This window comes from Liolophura sinensis, chromosome 3 (genome assembly GCF_032854445.1).
Source record: "Liolophura sinensis isolate JHLJ2023 chromosome 3, CUHK_Ljap_v2, whole genome shotgun sequence".
Taxonomy (NCBI): domain Eukaryota; kingdom Metazoa; phylum Mollusca; class Polyplacophora; order Chitonida; family Chitonidae; genus Liolophura; species Liolophura sinensis.
Genome location: NC_088297.1, coordinates 23,751,130 through 23,773,244, shown reverse-complemented (window position 1 = coordinate 23,773,244; position 22,115 = coordinate 23,751,130). Strand labels below are relative to the sequence as shown.

Sequence of the window (22,115 nt, the reverse complement as noted above, 5' to 3'; positions counted from 1 at the left end):
CGCTGGAGCTCATGCTGGCTTCCTCTCTTTCTATGTGAGAACGTCTGTCTTCAACCTGCAGATGGTTGTGAGACCCCCCCCTCCCAGGCTCTGTCCAGTTTCCTCCCAAAATAAAGCTGGCCGTCATCGTCTAAGTGAAGCATTCCTGAGTACGGCATAAAACATCAATCAAAAAAATAAATAAGTAAGGGCCAAGACTTGCACATCTAATCTGGATGCTGTCTCGGGGAAAAAAACCTAGTGATATAGCCCATTGAGCCATACTCAATATTTTTTCTCATTGGCATTTGTTTGTATGGTGGTCAAAACATCATAAATCAGCCTCAGTTTTGTATGTTGTTATAAAACTAAACAACTCCAAATTGATTTCTCAGAGAGAATGGTCCAAATGGAGCAAGATGTTCTTCCACATTGAGTCGTCAGCTACCAGACCCTCCTGTATCCAAGGAAATGGGCGCTGGGGCATCTGCTGGTGACGTGCAGGGCACGGGGTCCAACGACCAGCGGAATAGTAACACCAGCCACAGTAGCCATGGTGACGCTCCTGTTGATGACTACGATCGACTGCATCAGCCGAAGGCGGTATTTGTTGACGACCCTGGCTATGACCATGTGGAAAGTCAGCGGGTTCTGGCGAGTCAGCGTGCCACTAGCTTACGCAACAGGGAGAACATTTACGCCACTCCCACCGGCGAGTCCTCCGACAGTGGCAGTGGGACAGTTGTCGCAGCAACTGTCACCTCGTTGCCGGTCAGGGAAAATATTTATGCTGTTCCAAATGGCGAACCTTCAGACAGTGGGAGCGGTATGATCGTTGGCATTCGTGAGAACGATTACACGATGCCATCTGGTGAGGAGGATGTGAACTACTCCACGATCCCCAGCAAAGCATCCCGAGCCCCCAGCGAAGTGTACGCCTCCGTTGACTCGGAGTACGATCCTTATGCCAGAATAGACTCTGGCAACAAAGTAGTCCCGCGGCTTGTTGTCGCTGCTAACGAAAGCCGCCTGGAGGGGGATTTTTCAGCAGCGGCCTCGGCCAACGCATCTCCACCAGCGGTCGCTCCGTCCTCCACAGAAAATGCCGAGCGAAGCTCCACCGTGTTCGAGGACGGTCAGATGTATGCAGTAGTGAGCCGCCCCCGCACCTCCCCTCAGCCGGTGAGCACGCCCACAGCCCCTGCTCTGCCTGACCGTGGCTACGAACCTGAGGAAGTGGGCAGTCTGCCGGGTTCAGGTAGTAACCATCAGATCTCTGCCCAGATGTCCGACCCCCAATCCCCGGGCGACAGTAACGTACAGGAAACAACAGTCAACAGTAAGTACGCTCATCTCCGTGATACATCCTACTGATGGCTTCAGATCGTTTCTACACGGAACGAACCCATCTGTCTTTCAAGTCTGAAGGTTTGCTGGCTAGAAGGGCCCAAATTCATAAACAAGTCCTTAAAGTCCTGAGTTTTGTCAGTGGTTACACATGTGTACGTGTAGGCATAGGTTTAGCCATGTGTCTTTGAGACGCCCTATTCTAACAAAATTACCATAGGGGAAGATAGAGAAATTAGGAGAACATTGAAAATGAGAGGGTCAGATCAAATTTCAAGTTGTAGTATCAGTTTGTGAAACAGTCGTGTGCCGTAAGTTTTGAATTTGGACCTGCTGTTCGAATTGCGATGTTCATGGAAACGTGAACCTGGTTCAGAAACTTGAGGTCAGTGGTTTACTGGACTGTTTCATGCACTCGGGTTTCCTCCACCCATAAACCTGGCCATGGCTGTATAAGTGAAACTTTTTGGAGTGTTACATTAAACACCATTTAAATGAATAGATAAGTTTTTCATCTGAGGTCTTACATCCTGTAGGTGTTCCAGGAACCTGGCAAGTTTCTTCATCCGTAAACTTGTCTTCAGATTTGAACATTTTCCTTAGTACAGTGTAAAAGATTTATAAGAGGAATAAATACAACTAGAACTGGAAAGCAGTTTCGGCTGAGGTCCACCTCATTTGTTGTCGTCATTATCACTGTATCACTATCACTGTCAGTTAGGAGACGATCTAGCTACATGTACATATATACCTGATCACACGGTCACTTTAAAACGCTTTGGGAAATCATGGACAGCATAGAAGAAACCAACAGGCCAGCAGAGTACATATCCGTCCACTTGCCATCGGACTCAATGTTAAAGGTGGAGAAAACATAAAACTTACATAATGCTGTGATGGAAGAATGCAAAAAGTTGGTGGTAAATGTGATTTTTTTTTTTTTTTAATTTTTCTTTAAAGGGAAAAAGACACTTAAAAATAATTTTTGTATGGTGGGTATTTGGAGCCGACGTTTGGTATATGTAATCTTTGTGTTATAAATAAGGTGTAACACATGTTTAATATATTTGCACTAGAATTTGATCTCTACAGCTAATAAAAGTGTTTAACATGGATTTTGGTCATATTTATATTGTCATTATATTCATAAATATTATCATAATTCAGATTAAATACATATGTATGGATATAAACAGCAATTTTACATTTAAATAAATGCATCACATCCTTAGTTAAATCATTATTATGCAGTGGAGATAAATACCAAAAGGTGGTCCTAAATACCCACCATACAAAATATTTTCAAATGCACTTTTCTCCTTTAAAAAAAAGGAGAAAAAATATTGAAGATCATATTTGCAAATAAGTTTTCATGCTCTGTCATCTGACTGTCATCTGATTTTTATTTTTTGTTCCCCTGTTAATATAGCAATAGGCTTAAAGATCTATTTCTGAAAAAAAAAAATGGTGGTGTCACTTTAACTCTTTAAGCGAGAAAATTGTTAAGCTCGTGGCTTAAATCAGGTTTCACTGTGCAAAAAGAGCATGTCTTAGACTACAATTTGGTGCAAGTTTCAGATTTCTAGCCTTCATAGATTTCATAGTTACAGGCCATTGAAATTATTTATCTAAATGGTATTTTTTTTAGTATCAAAAAGTTACAAATGTAGACAGAAAACCTAAAATACACCAGAACAGGTCAAAAAAGGGTAAATTTCAAAACTAGTTATGATGTCTCAACTTCGACCAATGGTGAGCTTCCACAGCGGACAGTGGAATAATATTAATGTAATGTTTCTGGTTGTTTCTCACTGGCATTTCACATTTCTTCCGTCATTTCATCTGCATGTACTACCCTAATTTTTTTCATTCTTGGGACACCTAGCCTGCTTTTGTCAGCCAATATACATGACATTGTAGCAGGAATATTTATCTTCTTGTTTTTCACTTGTTTTGTCCATCTAAAGAACAATGTATTCATATCTTTACTTTTCAGAAACACTCATAGAGAATTGTAATTCTCAGCACTACTAATAACTATCCTAAAAGTGAGATGAATTAGGGTAACATGACCAGTTTATACCCAAGGCACATTGCGGCTTGGCGTAAAACACTAACCTCACATTTAGTCCTCTGACACACAGTGAAATGTATACAATGTAACATGTATGTTGCCACTCGCCCTGTTTCAGAGAAGCGACGTCAGCCATCATACACGGAAGTGACAGCGCGGGAAAGTTTAGCCAGCATGCAACAACGACAACAGAACCAGGTGTCGTTAGCATCAGGCGGAGGGGCTGCTGCTGCCGCTCCAGGCTTTGAGACATTCAAAGATCTCCCGGAGAATTATTATGCAAGGGTATGTACCCTGGTAATATATGTATGTAGGCTTTTATTATGAAAGGGTAATATATAGTACCCTGGTAATATATGTATGTAAACTTGGGCTTCTAATTTGATATTAGATTTTCAAACTTATTTTTCAGCTTTAAAAATCAAAATTTTGGCCACATCATCAGTATTATCTTTAGACAGATGTGTCAAAATGTTAACTTTCAGTACCCAAAAATAAGTGTAGTGAAGAAGTTGTAAATTTTGAAGTCAGAAATGGCTTTATGGAATTGGCCCCGTTTTACATACTATAAAGGGTATAACTGTGTAGGAGTTTCCACTTTTGCAGGCTGTATACATGTCCATGCGAAGTCTCACAACTGTGTACAAGTTTCCACTTTTGCTGGCTGTATACATGTACGTGCATGTGTCTCACAACTGTGTAGCAGTTTCTACTTTTGCTGGCTGTATACATGTACGTGCGTGTGTCTCACAACTGTGTAGCAGTTTCTACTTTGGCAGCCTGTATACATGTACGTGCATGTGTCTCACAGCTGTGTACGAGTTTCTACTTTTGCTGGTTGTATACATGTTTGTGCGTGTGTCTCACAACTGTGTACGAGCTCTACTTTGCTGGCTGTATACATGTACGTGCGTGTGTCTCTCAACTGTGTACGAGCTCTACTTTTGCTGGCTGTATACATGTACGTGCGTGTGTACGAGCTCTACTTTTGCTGGCTGTATACATGTACGTGCGTGTGTCTCTCAACTGTGTACGAGCTCTACTTTTGCTGGCTGTATACATGTACGTGGGTGTGTCTCTCAACTGTGTACGAGCTCTACTTTTGCTGGCTGTATACATGTACGTGCGTGTGTCTCTCAACTGTGTACGAGCTCTACTTTTGCTGGCTGTATACATGTATGTGCGTGTGTCTCACAACTGTGTACGAGCTCTACTTTTGCTGGCTGTATACATGTACGTGCGTGTGTCTCACAACTGTGTACCAGTTTCTACTTTTGCTGGCTGTATACATGTACGTGCGTGTGTCTCACAACTGTGTACGAGCTCTACTTTTGCTGGCTGTATACATGTTTGTGCGTTTGTCTCACAACTGTGTACGAGTTTCTACTTTTGCTGGCTGTATACATGTTTGTGCATGTGTCTCACAACTGTGTACGAGTTTCTACTTTTGCTGGCTGTATACATGTTTGTGCGTGTGTCTCTCAACTGTGTACGAGCTCTACTTTTGCTGGCTGTATACATGTCCATGCGAAGTCTCACAACTGTGTACCAGTTTCTACTTTTGCTGGCTGTATACATGTATGTGCGTGTGTCTCACATCTGTGTACCAGTTTCTACTTTTGCTGGCTGTATACATGTACGTGCGTGTGTCTCACAACTGTGTACCAGTTTCTACTTTTGCTGGCTGTATACATGTACGTGTGTGTGTCTCACAACTGTGTACGAGTTTCTACTTTGCTGGCTGTATACATGTACGTGCGTGTGTCTCACAACTGTGTACAAGTTTCCACTTTTGCAGGCTTTATGCATGTACATGTATATTTGATAACATTTGTGTAAGTCTTTTAAAGGTTGCAAACTTTTGACACAGGATTATTGCCTGACTGTTTGAGACTGAGGATTTGTGGCACTGTTTTACAGGCTGAGGATTTGTGGCACTGTTTTACAGGCTGAGGATTTGTGGCACTGTTTTACAGGCTGAGGATTTGTGCCACTGTTTTACAGGCTGAGTATTTGTGCCACTGTTTTACAGGCTGAGGATTTGTGCCACTGTTTTACAGGCTGCGGATTTGTGGCACTGTTTGACATGTTGAGGATTTGTTTCACTGTTTGACGGGCTGAGGATTTGTACACGTATGACTGTTTGTCAGATGGGTTGATGGTTATTTTCTGACTGTCTGACAGGTTAATGGTTGTTTCATGACTGTTTTACAGGCTGATGGTTTTTTGATGGATGTCTTACAGGCTGATAGATCTTTGATGACTATCTTACAGGCAAAATGTTGTTTGGCATCTGTTTACAGGCTGATGATTGTTTGATGACTATTTTACACGCTGATGGTTGTGTGATGACTGTCTTACACGCTGATGGTTGTATGATGACTGTCTTACACGCTGATGGTTGTATGATGATTGTCTTACAGGCTGATGGTTGTGTGATGACTGTCTTACAGGCTGATGGTTGTTTGATGATTGTTTTACAGGCTGATGGTTGTTTGACTATTTTACAGGCTGGTGGTTGTTTCACAACTGTGTTAATGCAGGCTGGTGATTTTTACGACTGTTGCAGGTTGACGGAAGTTCTGGGGATGGTGCTTTCTCAGCGCAGGGAGCAGTAGCTTTGGATGTAGAGGGTGGCACCAACAGGAACAGCGAGATGTATTCAGAGATCAACACCTCAGGTGAGGGCAGGGAGAACTGTGTAGGTTAGCCGCATGTACAGGGTGAGAGCGAGGACATAGGTCAACACATGAGTCAGAATATTTGGAAGTATATCAATTTTTACAGAATGGCCTGTTTGATACTCTTCTCAGACAAATTGTGTGGGTTTTTTGTTTTTAGCCACTTTGCCGCAGGTTTTAGGATAAATAGAAAGCAAACTGGTACTGGTCGGACCTTTGTCAGTATGATGTGACTGGGTGAGGCCTCGTGTCTGGTGTCTTCAGCATGGCACTCCAGTGAGGCAGCACTCAAACCCTCCGCAAGAAGGCTCCATAATGATGCATTCGAAATATTGAAAGCAATGTTAAACCTCAAGCAAGCAACCATGCAGAATAGCCTAAAAAAGTACATTTTAAACTAGAACTGTGAGGACTCAAGTTTTGCATACAGTGTACTTGTATTAGGCATAAAGATAGAAAGGATGAAATTCCATCATTAATGTGCTGTGAGCAAATAATTTCCCCTAATTACAAAATTTAGTTTAGTGGCAATTGGTTAATTATTTTCATAATTACCTCCATTTTAGGATTTTGGGTAATACCCTAATTCTTCTAAATTTGGGACAGATATGAGTAGTGTTGAAAGTAGAATATTACATTTCTTTACCAGCCTTTTGGAAAGTAAAGATATGAGTATGTTGTTCATTTGATGGTCTAACCATGTGAGAAAGAAGAAACTCGATATTCCTGCTAGAATTACATATATATTGGCTAAAATGAGCAGACCAGGTGTCCCAAATTTGAGAAGAAATGAGGTAGTGATTCTATGTATTCTCATTTTGTCAATGTATCTCACCCTCAACTACCCTGCCGATTTTGATGAAACTTAGCATACATCTTGCCTATGATCTGAACTTGTGCGTGCCTGAGTTTAATGGTAACAGGTAGTCCTGTTCATACGTGTAACTACCCCCACTTAGGTAATCAGGTAATCATGTATTGAGCTTGGCATTCATGTGTCCCCTGTAGACAAGCAGTTTGGTAGTATAGCAACCAGATAAGAAACTATAAACATCTACATCTGTAGATAGAACAATATTTAAAACTGCATGTATTTGCTGTGTATTATTCTTGTGATCTGTCGTATCAGGTACATATTTTTTAGGTTTTGTCTAATAACTATCTCAGAGGTTAAGTATAAGTGAAATAATCTTGAGTACGGCGTAAAACACCAATCAAATAAATTAATAAATCAATCAAAATCTCTGTAGGGTGTTGGTTATATGTAATGTAGACCACTTTGTGTATGACAGGAGGGAGTTACCAGATGATTCCTGCCCCGCCCCCTGTGGACAGCCTTCCCCAGTTGCGTCTGCGAGACAACCAGGGTGAAGCCAAGCGAAGGATTGAGGAGTCAGTGGGGCCAGACCATAACGAGGAAGGGTATGCCCTTGTGTTGCAATCTACAAAACGGGCTCGTGGCAAAGACGAAAAACAGCTGTTATCTTTGACAGCATCGTGGTCTGTGGGAGAGAACCTTGGCGTGGGTGAGGCGCGACGGCTGACCACGTCGCAGAGCCGTGTGATGGAGCACCGCCGCTCGGCACCTCTCGCAACTGTAGAGAGTGATCATGATCTCTCCATCGATCCTGGCTACCAAATGGTCAAGGACGTGCCCGAGATTGAAAACGAGTCGGACTTTGATCCTAACTACGAAACTGTGGAGGAAACAAAGAAAAAAGCTCTAAACACTGAAGCCAAAACTGTTCCTCCCCAGGAACTGGGTAATGGTGCGGCCGTGGGGCAGGTGCGCCCAATACGGCTTCATGATTATGAAGAGGTGACTGATGTCAGAAATAGGAACAGCCAGGAGAGCGCTTACGACGTGAAGAAGCGTGTGTTACAAAACCATTGTTACGAGGACATTACTGATGTGAAGGAAGAACAAAAGAGGCAGAAGAAGAGGGAGCTGTGAAACTATGATTGACCGAGACAGAAAAAGGCAGAGCTGTGAAACACTGTGATTGGCTGTTAACGAAACAGGCCGAGCTATGAAAGGTTATGATTGACTGGGGATGTCTGCCTGATGCTGCACATACAGGGTTCCCAATATGTAACACATAGGTGAATTGTCACCTGATAAATCTTCTTCAGTTAAAAGTGCGACATTTACTTTAGTACATATACGTTGTTATATTCAGCCAAGTTACACAGTGAGAAAGTTGGAATCATAAAACGAAGAACAGAACTCAGTCATTGATGAGACCACTTTGCATTTCCTTTTTGGGCGAGTAAAAAATATGCCGATGCTCAGACTACGCAGTACACACCCTGTATAAGTACGTGTAGATACTGTAAACGGAGTTCTGTGCCAGACTGTCGTTTACTGGATATGATACAGAAAGCAAATGTGGTCTAGCATAGTGTTAGTGTTATGGTGTTAGTGTGTATTTATACGTGTTTGCTCTGTGGCAGCCGCAGTAGACTGTGCCATACTTACCTGTACTTACCTGTGTGTTCACAGCAGCTAATGAACATTGCCTCCTGTCAACCTGTAGATTTGTGTGAGACACGGTTGTTACATGATTCTGTTTAATGCGAGGTTGTCAGTACAAGTAAACCGCCTGGGGAGTTTTTATCATGTATGTATATATTGCTATTGAACATGAACATTTTTAACATGCCATTGAATCGGTAAACTTCAGTCGTTATACAGAGTAGACATTTTATGACAAGTCCTGTGGTTTGATGTTTTCATCTGAAGCAACATATTGCTCCCCTTGTCTCTGAAGCTAGTTTCATTTACATATACATTGATGGGTCGTATTAGAAAACAAGAATTGTGACCACCCAGATTTACAAAATGCCTGCATAAGGAAACTCATGGGCACACTGGTTTCATGTACGTGATTTGACTCAATCCTATTCTATGAGAAGAAAATGTGTTTTGATAATGTGATAGAGGATACAACATTCCATTGACAATCCTGCTTGTCACAAAGAACACCTGTAGGAGCGTGACAGTGAAGCATGTTTGTTACAATGAAGTTTACCTGCCTGCATATGGGGAAATGCCCTTTATCATTCTTACAGGGTATGGTTTCATACACTGTACATTATACTGTATTTCACTATACAAATCATCCCACAGAGTGCATTTTGTAGAAACAAAGTAAGTTCCTGAAACATAATTACTTTTCATCCTGCCTTCGAGCAAACCTCAAAACACCCATTAGTAGAGCTCTTGAAAACAGTTAAGATGAGTAACTTAGTCATGAACAGAAATACAGCAGCAGGTATGCCAGAAGCTTTGATATCAACATTAACATACATGTGTAGACCGTTCAAATGAAAAGTACAGCTGACAATAATGTTTATACATGTAGATATTAAACTCTAACATGTTTCCTCTTATATTCAAATAACAAAGAGGCATAAATGGTTTTGGTTGACATTTGGAGTTTTAATGAAATCCTGTCCAGATTTCTTGGACGTGAACACAGTAGGACGGATGGGCCTTGTCATAAAGTGTATATCTGTATACGCACATAAAGTTTACTAGTTACTGTTAATCATTGCCCTTGCTGAATGCTCACTGGCCGTGGACCCAAGCTATAAACCAGTCTCTAAGTGCTCAATCTGTTGTATATGTACTGATGTTTAGTATCTGTCTGTTCAGTGCTTCACGTACATGTGTTGAAGTTTCTGTAAATGAATCTGTGATTATATTTAGAGAGGAGCTGAACCAATGCATATTGACTGACAAGGGAGATAACCTTGGAAGACCCGTGGTTAAATCTGTTTCACAGAACACACTTCTGAGTATACTTATTTATCACACAGTGTCAGTAATTCAGCAGTGGCTCACTTTTGCTGTTTGGCTGAAAAGGGAGACAACTGTGGAAAACCACAGTCAGATCTGTTGCACTGAGCACACTTCTGTGCATACTGATTTATCACACAGTGTCAGTAATTCAGCAGTAGCTACATGTAGCTTCGTGGACATGTGTAGCGGTCAGTTAGCGTGTATTCTGAATTTGCTTTGAAATCAGATTTACTGTATGTTACATATAGCCTCCGTTCTTGTTTTGTTTCATTTTTTTTGGTTGGTCAACTTCAAAGTAAATGTAGCACACATGTATCATGTGTATGACATGTATCTATAATGTTGTACAGACTGTTTAGATATGTAAGAGTAGATATTGTTGTTTGATATATTCCAAGCTAATTCACATACACTGGATACTCCCATGTATGGCCTGCTTTCACAAAGAGGGGTAGAATATTTTTGTATTGGAGCAGATTCTTAAACGCAGCAATTTGTATACAAATTTTTTAATAGACGTGGATTCACTGCAGGACTGTTTATGTAGGATGTGCCACCAATCAGCATTCTGACAATTAAGGATTTTAGCTATAATAATGAATAAGAGAAAGACTAGTTCACCATCTACCTGTGTTTACATTTCCTACACCTATAAACATGATGCTTTATTTTGTAGAAGTGAAAAATTTTCAGAGAATGTACACCAGTCAGATGTTGTTAGCCGATAATCCTGTACGTAGTTACCCAAATAATGTCAGCACATCTGTTATTGCATTGTTTAACATTTGAAAGGAAAAAGGCTTGATCTTTCCAAATGTTTTTGCATTGCCACAGTGCACAATTAATTTTTGCCAACAGCCCCTGTATTTTAATACCACAGTCTATAATTAATTTTTGCCAACTGCCCCTGTATCTTAATACCACAGTCTATAATAGTTTTTGCCAACTGCCCCTGTATTTTAATACCACAGTCTATAATTAGTTTTTGCCAACTGCCCCTGTATTTTAATACCACAGTCTATAATTAGTTTTTGCCAACTGCCCCTGTATTTTAATACTGCAGTCTATAATTAATTTTTGCCAACTGCCCCTGTATTTTAATACTGCAGTCTATAATTAATTTTTGCCAACTGCCCCTGTATTTTAATACCACAGTCTATAATTAATTTTGACCTCCCCATACTCTCTTTATCTAAATCTGCTAGCCCCGAATGCTCCGCATCTGATAATGATAGTCCTCCAATAGTTCACTGCTCAGAATTTCTCATAGGGGCTGAAGATGAAATTGTTTTCAAAATTGACAAACAGCTGATAGGGGTCAAAATCACCCAGCGAGAGGTGGGCGAAGCTTGACTTTTGGTTTCTGTACATCCCCCTATATTTCCTAAAAAACACACAAATTAAGTATAGAATGACACTTTGGAGCCTGTCCGACAAAATGATGCCTCCCAGCCAGCAGAAAAAAATACCAACAAAAGAAGCTTCAATTGTGCACTGTGGCCATGTAAAGCAACATTAGCTCGTAAGATTGAAGACAGTCGCTTGAGAAAGTGTATTTTAACTTTTGACTTGAATTAAAGCCTATCAAATTCAAGCACACCACTGCTTAAAATGACATGATATTTCATTGGTTGTACCCTCCCGCTACCCCCATTTCAGATCCCATGGGCAAGGCGTCCATTTTGTCTAGTTGTTCAAAAGTGTATTTGGATTAAGCTTGGTATAAAGTTAAAAGTCTGGACAGGCCTTGTATTAAGATTTAAGCCGAGCTTAATTTTTAGTACAGTTTTGAACAATTGCCCCCTGGGGAATGCTAGCGTGGCTTAGAGGCATGGCTTTTGGCAACTCAGATGAAAATTAAGCCCATATACAGCTTGTTTACCTATGTGGAAGTAGCAGTCCATCAGTGTTGGCTAACCTGTGTGGGTGTACCAGTCTGTCAGGGTTAGCTTACCTGTGTGGGTGTACCAGTCTATCAGGGTTGGCTTACCTGTGTGGGTGTACCAGTTTATCAGGGTTGGCTTACCTGTGTGGATGTGCCAGTCTGTCAAGGTTGGCTTACCTGTGTGGATGTACCAATCTATCAGGGTTGGCTTACCTGTGTGGGTGTACCAGTCTATCAGGGTTGGCTTACCTGTGTGGGTGTACCAGTCTATCAGGGTTGGCTTACCTGTGTGGGTGTACCAGTCTATCAGGGTTGGCTTACCTGTGTAGGTGTACCAGTCTATCAGGGTTGGCTTACCTGTATGGGTGTACCAGTCTATCAGGGTTGGCTTACCTGTATGGGTGTACCAATCTATCAGGGTTGGCTTACCTGTGTGGGTGTACAAGTCTATCGAGGTTGGCTTACCTGTGTGGGAGTAGCAGTCTATCAGGGTTAGCTTACCTGTGTGGGAGTAACAGCCTATCAGGGTTAGTGTACTACAGGTACCATAGTATGCAAAGGAATGTCGGCTTTGCCATTGTTGTGCCAAATGTATGCTGAAGGTTATAGTAATGCGCGAAACGTGTGTGTGTGTGTGTAAGCAGCATGTTTGTTGTTAGTATTCTTAGCATAGTATACTTCTTCCATTAGGCATAGGCCTGCTAACGTGTATTACACAGACATACTGCTTTGTTTTCCTGATGATACAGGTAGGTAGTTGTTATCAAAGAAGTGCATATACAGCATCCACCCTGTAGTGTACGTTCATCATGTACTTTGTACATCTTTTGCATTGTCATATTGTGTACTGTATCTTACCAGTTCACCTTCTGCAGTATCTGGTATCTACATTATGTATTGTGTCTTATTGTGTACTGTATCTTACCAGTTCACCTTCTGCAGTATCTGGTATCTACATTATGTATCGTGTCTTACCGGTACACCTTCTGCAGTATCTGATATCTACATTATGTACTGTGTCTTACCGGTACACCTTCTGCAGTATCTGGTATCTACATTATGCATTGTGTCTTACCGGTACATCTTCTGCAGCATCTGATATCTACATTATGTATTGTATCTTACCAGTACACCTTCAGCAGTATCTGCTATCTACATTATGTACTGTATCTTACCAGTTCACCTTCTGCAGTATCTGCTATCTACATTATGTACTGTGTCTTACCGGTACACCTTATGCAGTATCTGATATCTACATTATGTATTGTGTCTTACCGGTACACCTTCTGCAGTATCTGATATCTACATTATGTACTGTGTCTTACCGGTACACCTTCTGCAGTATCTGATATCTACATTATGTACTGTGTCTTACCGGTACACCTTCTGCAGTATCTGATATCTACATTATGTACTGTGTCTTACCGGTACACCTTCTGCAGTATCTGATATCTACATTATGTACTGTGTCTTACCGGTACACCTTCTGCAGTATCTGATATCTACATTATGTACTGTGTCTTACCGGTACACCTTCTGCAGTATCTGATATCTACATTATGTACTGTATCTTACCAGTTCACCTTCTGCAGTATCTGCTATCTACATTATGTACTGTGTCTTACCGGTACATCTTCTGCAGCATCTGATATCTACATTATCTACTGTATCTTACCAGTACACCTTCAGCAGTATCTGCTATCTACATTATGTACTGGGTCTTACCGGTACACCTTCGGCTGTGTCAGATATCTACATTATTTACTGCATCTTACTGGTACACCTTCTGCTGTGTCAGATATCTGCATTATGTATCTTACTGGTACATCTTCTGCAGTATCAGATATGTACATTATGTACAGTACCTTACTGGTACCCCTTCCGCAGTATCAAATCTCAACATGATGTACTGTATCTTACTGGTACACCTTCAGCAGTATCTGATATCTACATTATGTTCTGTATCTTACTGGTACACCTTCTGCTTTGTCAGATATCCACATTGTGTACTATATCTTACTGGTACGCCTTCTGCAGTATCAAATCTCAACATGATGTACTGTATCTTACTGGTACGCCTCCAGCAGTATCAAATCTCAACATGATATACTGTATCTTACTGGTACACCTTCTGCTGTGTCAGAATTCCACATTGTGTACTATATCTTACTGGTACATCTTCTGCAGTATCAGATATGTACATTATGTACAGTACCGTACTGGTACCCCTTCTGCAGTATCAGATATGTACATTATGTACTGTACCTTACTGGTACCCCTTCTGCAGTATCAAATCTCAACAGGATGTACTGTATCTTACTGGTACCCCTTCTGCAGTATCAAATCTCAACAGGATGTACTGAACCTTACTGGTATAAGTTTTGCAGTATCAAGTATGAACACTGTGTATTGTATCTGACGTGCATACCTGTTTCATTGTCAGATTTGCAAACAGCTTGTATTCTATCAGGTACTATGTGACCGTGAAGACACTGGACTACTGGTTCAAGTCTTCATGTGGCTGGATGTAACGGGTGAAGACACTGGGCTACTGATTCAAGTCTTCATGTGACTGGATGTTAAGGGCGAAGACAAGGCTTCTGATTCAAGTCTTCATGTGGCTGGATGTTAAGGGTGAAGACTCTAGGCTTCTGATTCAAGTCTTCGTGTGGCTGGATGTAACGGGTGAAGACACTGGGCTACTGATTCAAGTCTTCATGTGGCTGGATGTAACGGGTGAAGACACTAGGCTTCTGATTCAAATCTTCATGCGGCTGGATGTAACGGGTGAAGACACTGGGCTACTGATTCAAGTCATCGTCTGGCTGGATGTTAAGGGTGAAGACACTAGGCTTCTGATTCAAGTCTTCATGCGGCTGGATGTAATGGGTGAAGACACTGGGCTACTGATTCAAGTCATCATCTGGCTGGATGTAAACAATTAATCAGATGTAATTCATGGTGTATTTGGGGAACTGAAATCTGCACATTTTTATTTTATTTGCTGATGTTGTTTAGAAAGTTTTTTTCAGCTATGAATGCTTCTCTGTATGTTGTCATGATAATAATGTTGATCACAAGTCGATGTCTCAGATTTGTATATTATATGTATTATGTGCTTTTTAAGTAATTCCAAAATATTTGTACTTATTTATTTTAATTGTCTCTTGCAAAAAACGATTATGAAGTAGTATATTTTGTACAGTTTATATATACACATGTTTATCTAGGTTGTTTATAACTGCGATGATGTCTGTATGTATTACTGTGTTCTTGCTGATCATTGTTTTGCCTGATTGTTGCCGTATTGATTGAAGGTTTTGTTTATCATTGTGAGCAGACAATTATGTATTTAGGACTATGTATATAGATATATATATATGTGTGTGTCTGTATTATATCCTAAAGCACAACAGCCTTTTCACTTGATATCTGCTAACTTTGTTTGTGGACCACGAAATGAGTTTTCACTCAAGTCAGAATTTAAACATGCCATTCAGATGGTACATGTTCATTATAAGTGCCATCCTCTTTGGATGTTCTCTTTCTAACAGTTTAGTCTTTGCTCAACAGTTTTGAACACAATGTAAGCTGGATCTCCTGTATGATTCACACCTCAGAGGTGAGCTAACCCATAATTAATCAGATCACAGGTTCAAATCCAGCTTGTGATATTAGGTTTCTTCTAAGATGAGCAAGATGAGATTTCACGCCACTAATTTATGTTTAGCATCTACTTTCCACATTAAACACGAAGCAATCTTAGACTAATATCACTATTTCAAGTGACTTTAAAATTGTTATTTTTCACGTAACAGTCATAATGTTGCTTGACAATATAAATTGTCTTTAAATTATTGTGCAAATTTCAGCTAAAATAAGAGCAAAGAACTAACCAATGATTGAATGATTCATGATTTAATGATTGAAATTTGCAATTAAAAATGGAAGACTGCTTCACGAACCCTGGCCCCCAGAAGCACAAATTTAATGATGACGTCATATGCCTGAAGCCACAAGAAAACAAATGGCCTCATTGTGTAAAGCTGTACATGCAGTGATTTTCCACCTGGTTTCCTCACGAATAAACCTGACTGATAGATGTCAGATGTTATGGGTTAGGATGTAAAATCCCCGTCTAAATCCTGTGATCCACCGAAAATTGTGTGTGAATGGTTGTATTGATTTTGTCTTGAGTCAAAGCTGGCTTCGTGTAATCAGCCCCAGAAACCTGTTGGACGTTGAGTTTTGCGTCAGAACAGCTCAACCCGCACATGAAATCACCGGTGTATATTGGTAGAATAAATGTATCAGCATCAACTTTGTCTTTGTCTTATTTCTAGTATTGGGCGGGTAGTTATCGGATATTGCGCCCAAAAACTGTGTAGGGTGCTTTTGCGAATCCAAACTTTTTATTAGCGTCGTACCGATATCGGTGGGGGCTCTACGTTTACCCCCTCATCTGTCCGTCTGTCCGGACTTCTTTTTCAAAACCGTTGAAACTTGGTACAGTGCTTCCACCGATAAAGTTCGAGTTTCAGACTCTTTAGTCCATGGTGGACAAAAATATGGTTTTTTGTTCCAGTTCTGGATTTTGACACTTTTTTTTTTCAAAACGGCTTGTTATTCTTACTAGAGACTTGGTACATGGCTTCACCGAGACAAGTCATAGACCTTTAGAGAGATCTTGTGTTTTCCCATTTTTAACTAATATGTATTGTTTGACATAGCTATTATTCAGGCGGCTCGAACCGGTAGGATGGCACATTGAGAAAACAAGTGGTAAAACAGCCCCACTTTTACCCTGTGGGCTTTTCTACTTGTGGCAATAAGTGCCGTCTTACATGGAGATTGTTGAAGCTCAGTCGCCCTTCCACGAATTACCTGCATACTTTAAATTGAAAACCTGAGTTTTACATGTGGAAAAGGTTGTAGGTGGCTTGTTCAAACTACCTTTGAAACTGTAGGCTTGTGACGTGGCAAGAGTGCTCGCCCTTTAATGGGTACTGGTCTACACGGGAGTCCAGTCAACCGTCCCTGTTCAGGACTAGCTGCCGGAATGGAGTTTTCTTGTTTGTTGTTACTACAGCATTACTTATACAGATACAAATTTGATTCTTAGAACGTTCAAATTTAAACGTGAAAGGAACAAATACGCAGCAAAATAGTTGCTGGTGTAACCCGTGGTGACTCCCCATTTAACCGTAATAGTCAAATACCCTTAAGATCAAGTATTTTATGCTTATATATTTTGTTGTATAATATAATTAATACGTACAACATAGAGAGAAAAACGAGCAGCGACGACAGCGTGATAGCGTGACAGCGTGGTAAATGGTCACTCGTAACCAGTGAAATATGGCCTCTTGTCAGTTTACCTCAGTTAAGGTTTTATTGTAACTATTCATGTAAATGCATAAATAGCCAATTACTCGCCTCCCAGAACTATGGCTGAAGCAGAATTGAGTTACAAAAATTGCGGTGATGTTAATTGTAATTTATTAGACGTCACAGGTGTAGAATTACTCAAATGCTGTGTTGTCATTTCATTTAACATACAGGAACATGGAAACAATACAATGGCACTATAGTCTCATCTTCGATGTTTCAGTTTAAGACCCTTTATCCTAGCCCACTTAAGGCAAACAATATATTTGTATACCTACGGCTTCGTAGGAAATAGGACTATATAAGGTCGGTATATAGAGACAAAATTGAATAGCAGTATTTTGGTTTTCCTTCCTTGTGTATTTGAGATTTAGCGTTGTTCTGAATAATATTTCGGTCATGTCTTGTACTACGTTGTATCTCAGCAGGCCTGTGCTAATGCCGACATATTTAAAGGTGCTGTCTCACTGAAACACGACGCCGAAGACACCGGGCATAACGACCTAACTTGTCACAGTATACCGACATAGGGTCGTTCAGTTATTGCCCTGTCTTCAAATACTGAATCCCAAGCCAGAAAAGTACACAGATTGCCTCTACTGAAGTAGAAAATTTGAAGACGTTCAAAACTTGGGATACACATTAACAAGGCAGCCATCCTCATTGCTTCGTCATTTAAAAAAACTATAAATTGCACATGGAGTCATCGATGGATATTTCGTTTTAAAGTGACGTTCTTGTCGCAGCCGACTGGCTTTTGACTAGCGAGTTCGCAGGTTCGAATCCAACCCTCGAGGATTTCTTTGCCGCTTTTAGTCGATATGTGGCTGGGTATTTTACTCCACATTCCGCCACCCATAATTCTAACCGTCGTGTGAGAAAAATGTAAATTCTTATACGGCCTTCAACATGCACCTGTATCAAATAAATAAATAAATATAATTTTGATTTGCCCTTCAGAACAAATGATTTTTTCAGCTCTAGCCATGGGAGCGAGAAATCGCTGCAGGGTGGATTCCTCAGTAGCTGTCAATACTCATGGGCCTTGGCAGCAATAAGAGTTCGACAGTGCTCATATATACACGTTATTTAGCAATTATAGAATGCCACTTGTCTTCCAATAGTATATGTCGTGGATATCTGTACGTCACACGTGGGAAGTTGGTTAGTAATTAGTTAGTTGGCCCATACTCTGGTTCATTCCATCGCTAAAGAGAAATATTCTTAAGTATACCGTTATTTATTTATTTATTTGATTGGTGTTTCAACGCCGTACTGAAGAATGTTTCACTTACACGACGGCGACCAGCATTATGGTGGGGGGAAATAGGGCTAAATATGGCGGCCAGCATTGTGGTGGGAGGAAGTCGGGCTAAATATGGCGGCCAGCATTGTGGTGGGAGGACATCGGGATAAATATGGCGGCCAGCATTGTGGTTGGAGGAAATCGGGTTAAATATGGCGGCCGGCATTGTGGTGGCCTCGGACCCCCATTAATTTTCCATAAGCGACAATGTTAACGTCTAGCACTGTAGCTCAGTCCCAAACATTCCGTGGCCAATAAGCTTTGGTGCATACCTGGCCCAGCCTGTGAGAAAGAAGCCACAAAAATCTTGACATAGGTTGACCGTCAAAATCTGGACCTTTCCATGCCGGCAGCTGGGAGGCGTGCCTAGCAACGCCAAGGGGACGTCACTCGCAGCCTCATCACTACCTCACACCTTGTGTCCTCTCGCCCAGAGTTTCAAACTTTCATCAATAAAGCTCATACCTCCTCAAAGTTTAGACAGTTTCCAGCATTTTAATACCAAGCATGCACCTGTGCACCAAAAATGGACGCCTGGGAGCAAAAAAAGACTTTATACCCTAAAATTCACAGAACTACAATCGTCCCTACCGAAAAACGGAAGTTGTAATGGGGGTCTGTGTCCTATCACACCAGCCACCTTTTTTCAAAATCAATAATTTTTGCACCACACAATTCCTGACACTTCTGAACCTCACAGGCAAAATTAGGGCTTGATACATGCAGAAACTTTGGAGTTGAATGAATTCAAGTTGGGGTACCCCCATCTTGGACATGTGTCTTTTTTTCAGGGTGAAAAAACTCTGAAGGGTAAACTTTGAAGCTTTGCAGTGCATATACCGTTCAAGATATCTCCATCAGGTTAACTGTTTTGGAAAGACAAGATGTTTATCTGCAAGAAAAGTTAAAAAAATCACATTGACAGAGCACTTTAGACTTTTCAAAAGCAACCATTTAGAGAAATATACATTTTTAAGAAGACTTTTCTACTCAGAGCAGCTTTAAATATGAAAGTTACAAACCAAAAGTGTCAAAGCATACATCAAAATATAGGCAATTTATCTGACAATTAAATGTCAAAATATAAGACATTTACTTCAGCAACTATGTGAAAAAAATTGACTGACAGTGTGGTAGGGGGTATCAAAGCGGATTGTCACGATTTCGGAACAATCATTTGTGACCAAAATCAAAGCAAGAATAATGCCTCAAGGTGATGAAGACCTACTCACAGGCACTTTTTTAGTGGACAGGACTTAAGAAAAGACTAGTATCCCAGTTCCCCACTGAATAGCATGATGAAACCCTTTAAAAGACCACCCAGCCAGGCATCCCCCCCCCCCTCTGCCCTCCTCCCCCATGACTGCTGACCACCTCACCATGCAAAAACCTCCCTGCACCATTGCTGTTGTCTCACAGCAGGTTATTACTCTACACAGTCACATCAAAGGGTGTCACATTGGCATCTACAACATATAAACAGAGAGGAAAAATATGAATTTAACATTTCCAATCAGGCAGCCACCAAGTACACCTATATTGGTCAGTCTGACAGTTAACAAGGCAAACAATCTACCCCAAAACACCATGAAGGGAGACAGAAAGAGGAAACAGTCTAGATTTCAAGCTGGAAAGGCCCAGGATCACTCAAATAACCTGTCAGCAGTTACAGACATGCTGAATCCTCTGCCTGGGTGTTCCTTGATGGACACAGATTTCCAGCCCAATCAGGAGGCTGTAAGAACACACCAGCCTGACACAAAGAGAATACAGCGGCCAAGACGGTGCAAGGTAGATTCCACGGCTGGATCAGACAGAGATATCCATGAGCGGGAATGGGCTGCTGAAGGAATGCGACTCATAGACATACAGAAAATGGTGTGTATATGGAACAAAGTTATGCTTGAGCACAGTGAGACCAAGGACCACTGTCCACTGCCCAGGTTAGAGATAGCTGCAGAGAAAAAGTGGGGTTTGGCCTGGGCGTTCAGTTTTAAGTGCTGTGACTGTGACTATGTATCTGGCTTCCACAAATTCTACAAAGAGGTAGAATGCAACAGACCTGGCCAAAAAGCTGCAGCGGTGAACCGAGCTCTTCAAGTAGGCCTCCAGGACACACCAATTGGGAACACCCGAGCCAGACTCCTATTTGCAGCGATGGACGTGCCGCCTGCCACTCGTAGGAACATGCATCGCACTGCAAACCATGTCGCATCTGCAATCGCAAAGCTGAACAGAGAGGATATGGCAAATAAGGTGGAAGAGGTAAAGGCATACAAAAGGCAAAGAGGAGAGGATGACAGCACAATAGATCTGGCCACAGACACTCGCTACAACAGCATTACCATAACCAGTCCCAAGAAACCGGGCCAGAATGCTTCACAAGCCATTTCCCTGGCAGTGGAGACATCAACAGACAAGCAATACATTGTCTCCGCAGCACTGAAGAATAAATTGTGTTGGACTGGGTCCTGGCTGAGAGGAAAAGGCTTCCAAGTAAAGTGCCCTGGAGGACACGAGGAGTGCACAGCGAACACAAACCCACATGCCCCCTGGTCCGAGTATAATATGGGGAACGAGATTGGCGAGGGATTGGCGAGGCAAGGTGTTTTAGCCAAGCACGTAACCACGGACGGCGACTCCAGGTCAGCCAAGGGAGTGGAGGACGGCATCCGACTGGTCGAGCCACTGTGGGAGGTCGAACGGTTAGCAGACCCCACGCACCTTGGTAGATCCCAGTTCAAGAAATGTAACCAGGCTAAGTTCAGCGATGCCATGTTTGAAGGACAGGGCCGAACGAGGGAAGCCAGGAAGAAAGCACAGAAGGTGTTGAGTCAGGATGTTAAGGCCAGGTGTAGCTTGATATTTTCTCAACTTATGTCTGAGCACATTGGTGACATAAGGAAAATAAAAGCTTACCTACCCAGGGTTGTGGATGCAACGGTCAGGTGTTACGGTGGGGACTGTTCCAAATGCCGCAGGAACAGTGTGGTTTGCTCCGGAGGGGAAACCAGCAGCTGGTGGGAGAGATCCCTGTTTTTATCCGCCAGTAAACTCTGCCCTTTCAACATGGATGACAACGACAGGAAACTATTGACCGAAGTACTGCACATGAGGTTGAGCGAGACAGCCGTCACCAGTCTCCGGATGAACACCAGTACTCAAAAGTGCGAAGCTGTCAACAGATCACTCAGCGTCTCCTTGCCCAAGAATGTAAACTACAGCAGAAATATGGAGGGAAGGGCGGCGTCCACAATCCACAGACTTAACAATGGCCAGGACAAGTCCACGGCTGCCAAACTCCAAGCTGTCGGCGCCAGTATTTCACCTAGGAGCGAGAAAACAGTACAACAGATTGAAAAGGTGAACCAGTACCACAAGGTTTATAAGAAGCGACAGACAGTTAAGGGGAGATCACTCCGCAATACAGCCAGAAAACTCCGAGAGCACATTGAGTACAGGCTTTCAAATCCAGAAGAGAAAACTGACTATGCCAAGGGACAACTGGACAACACCCCAACAGATCACACATACGCTAGATATTTGTAACCGCCAGTTTTGTATAAAATTTGTCACTGCTGTTGTCGCTTGTGAAAGAAATTAAAAAATGATGACAGAAATTGAGCAAAATCTGAAACACATCTGTTATT

The 22,115-nt window shown here is 41.6% G+C and overlaps 1 protein-coding gene across 3 annotated transcripts in view; it reads left to right on the top strand.

Moving 5' to 3' along the window:
• Positions 1–11,139, top strand: part of LOC135463606 (uncharacterized) — a 40,886-nt gene extending 29,747 nt beyond the window's left edge. For all 3 annotated transcript variants that reach the window (XM_064740938.1, XM_064740936.1, XM_064740937.1), the window contains exons 6-9: positions 375–1,318; positions 3,519–3,685; positions 5,970–6,081; positions 7,374–11,139. In XM_064740938.1, the coding sequence (XP_064597008.1) occupies positions 375–1,318; positions 3,519–3,685; positions 5,970–6,081; positions 7,374–8,035 (1,885 nt within the window). In that variant the 3' untranslated portion in view covers positions 8,036–11,139. The remainder of the gene's footprint in view (positions 1–374; positions 1,319–3,518; positions 3,686–5,969; positions 6,082–7,373) is intronic.
• The last annotated feature ends 10,976 nt before the right edge of the window (positions 11,140–22,115 follow it).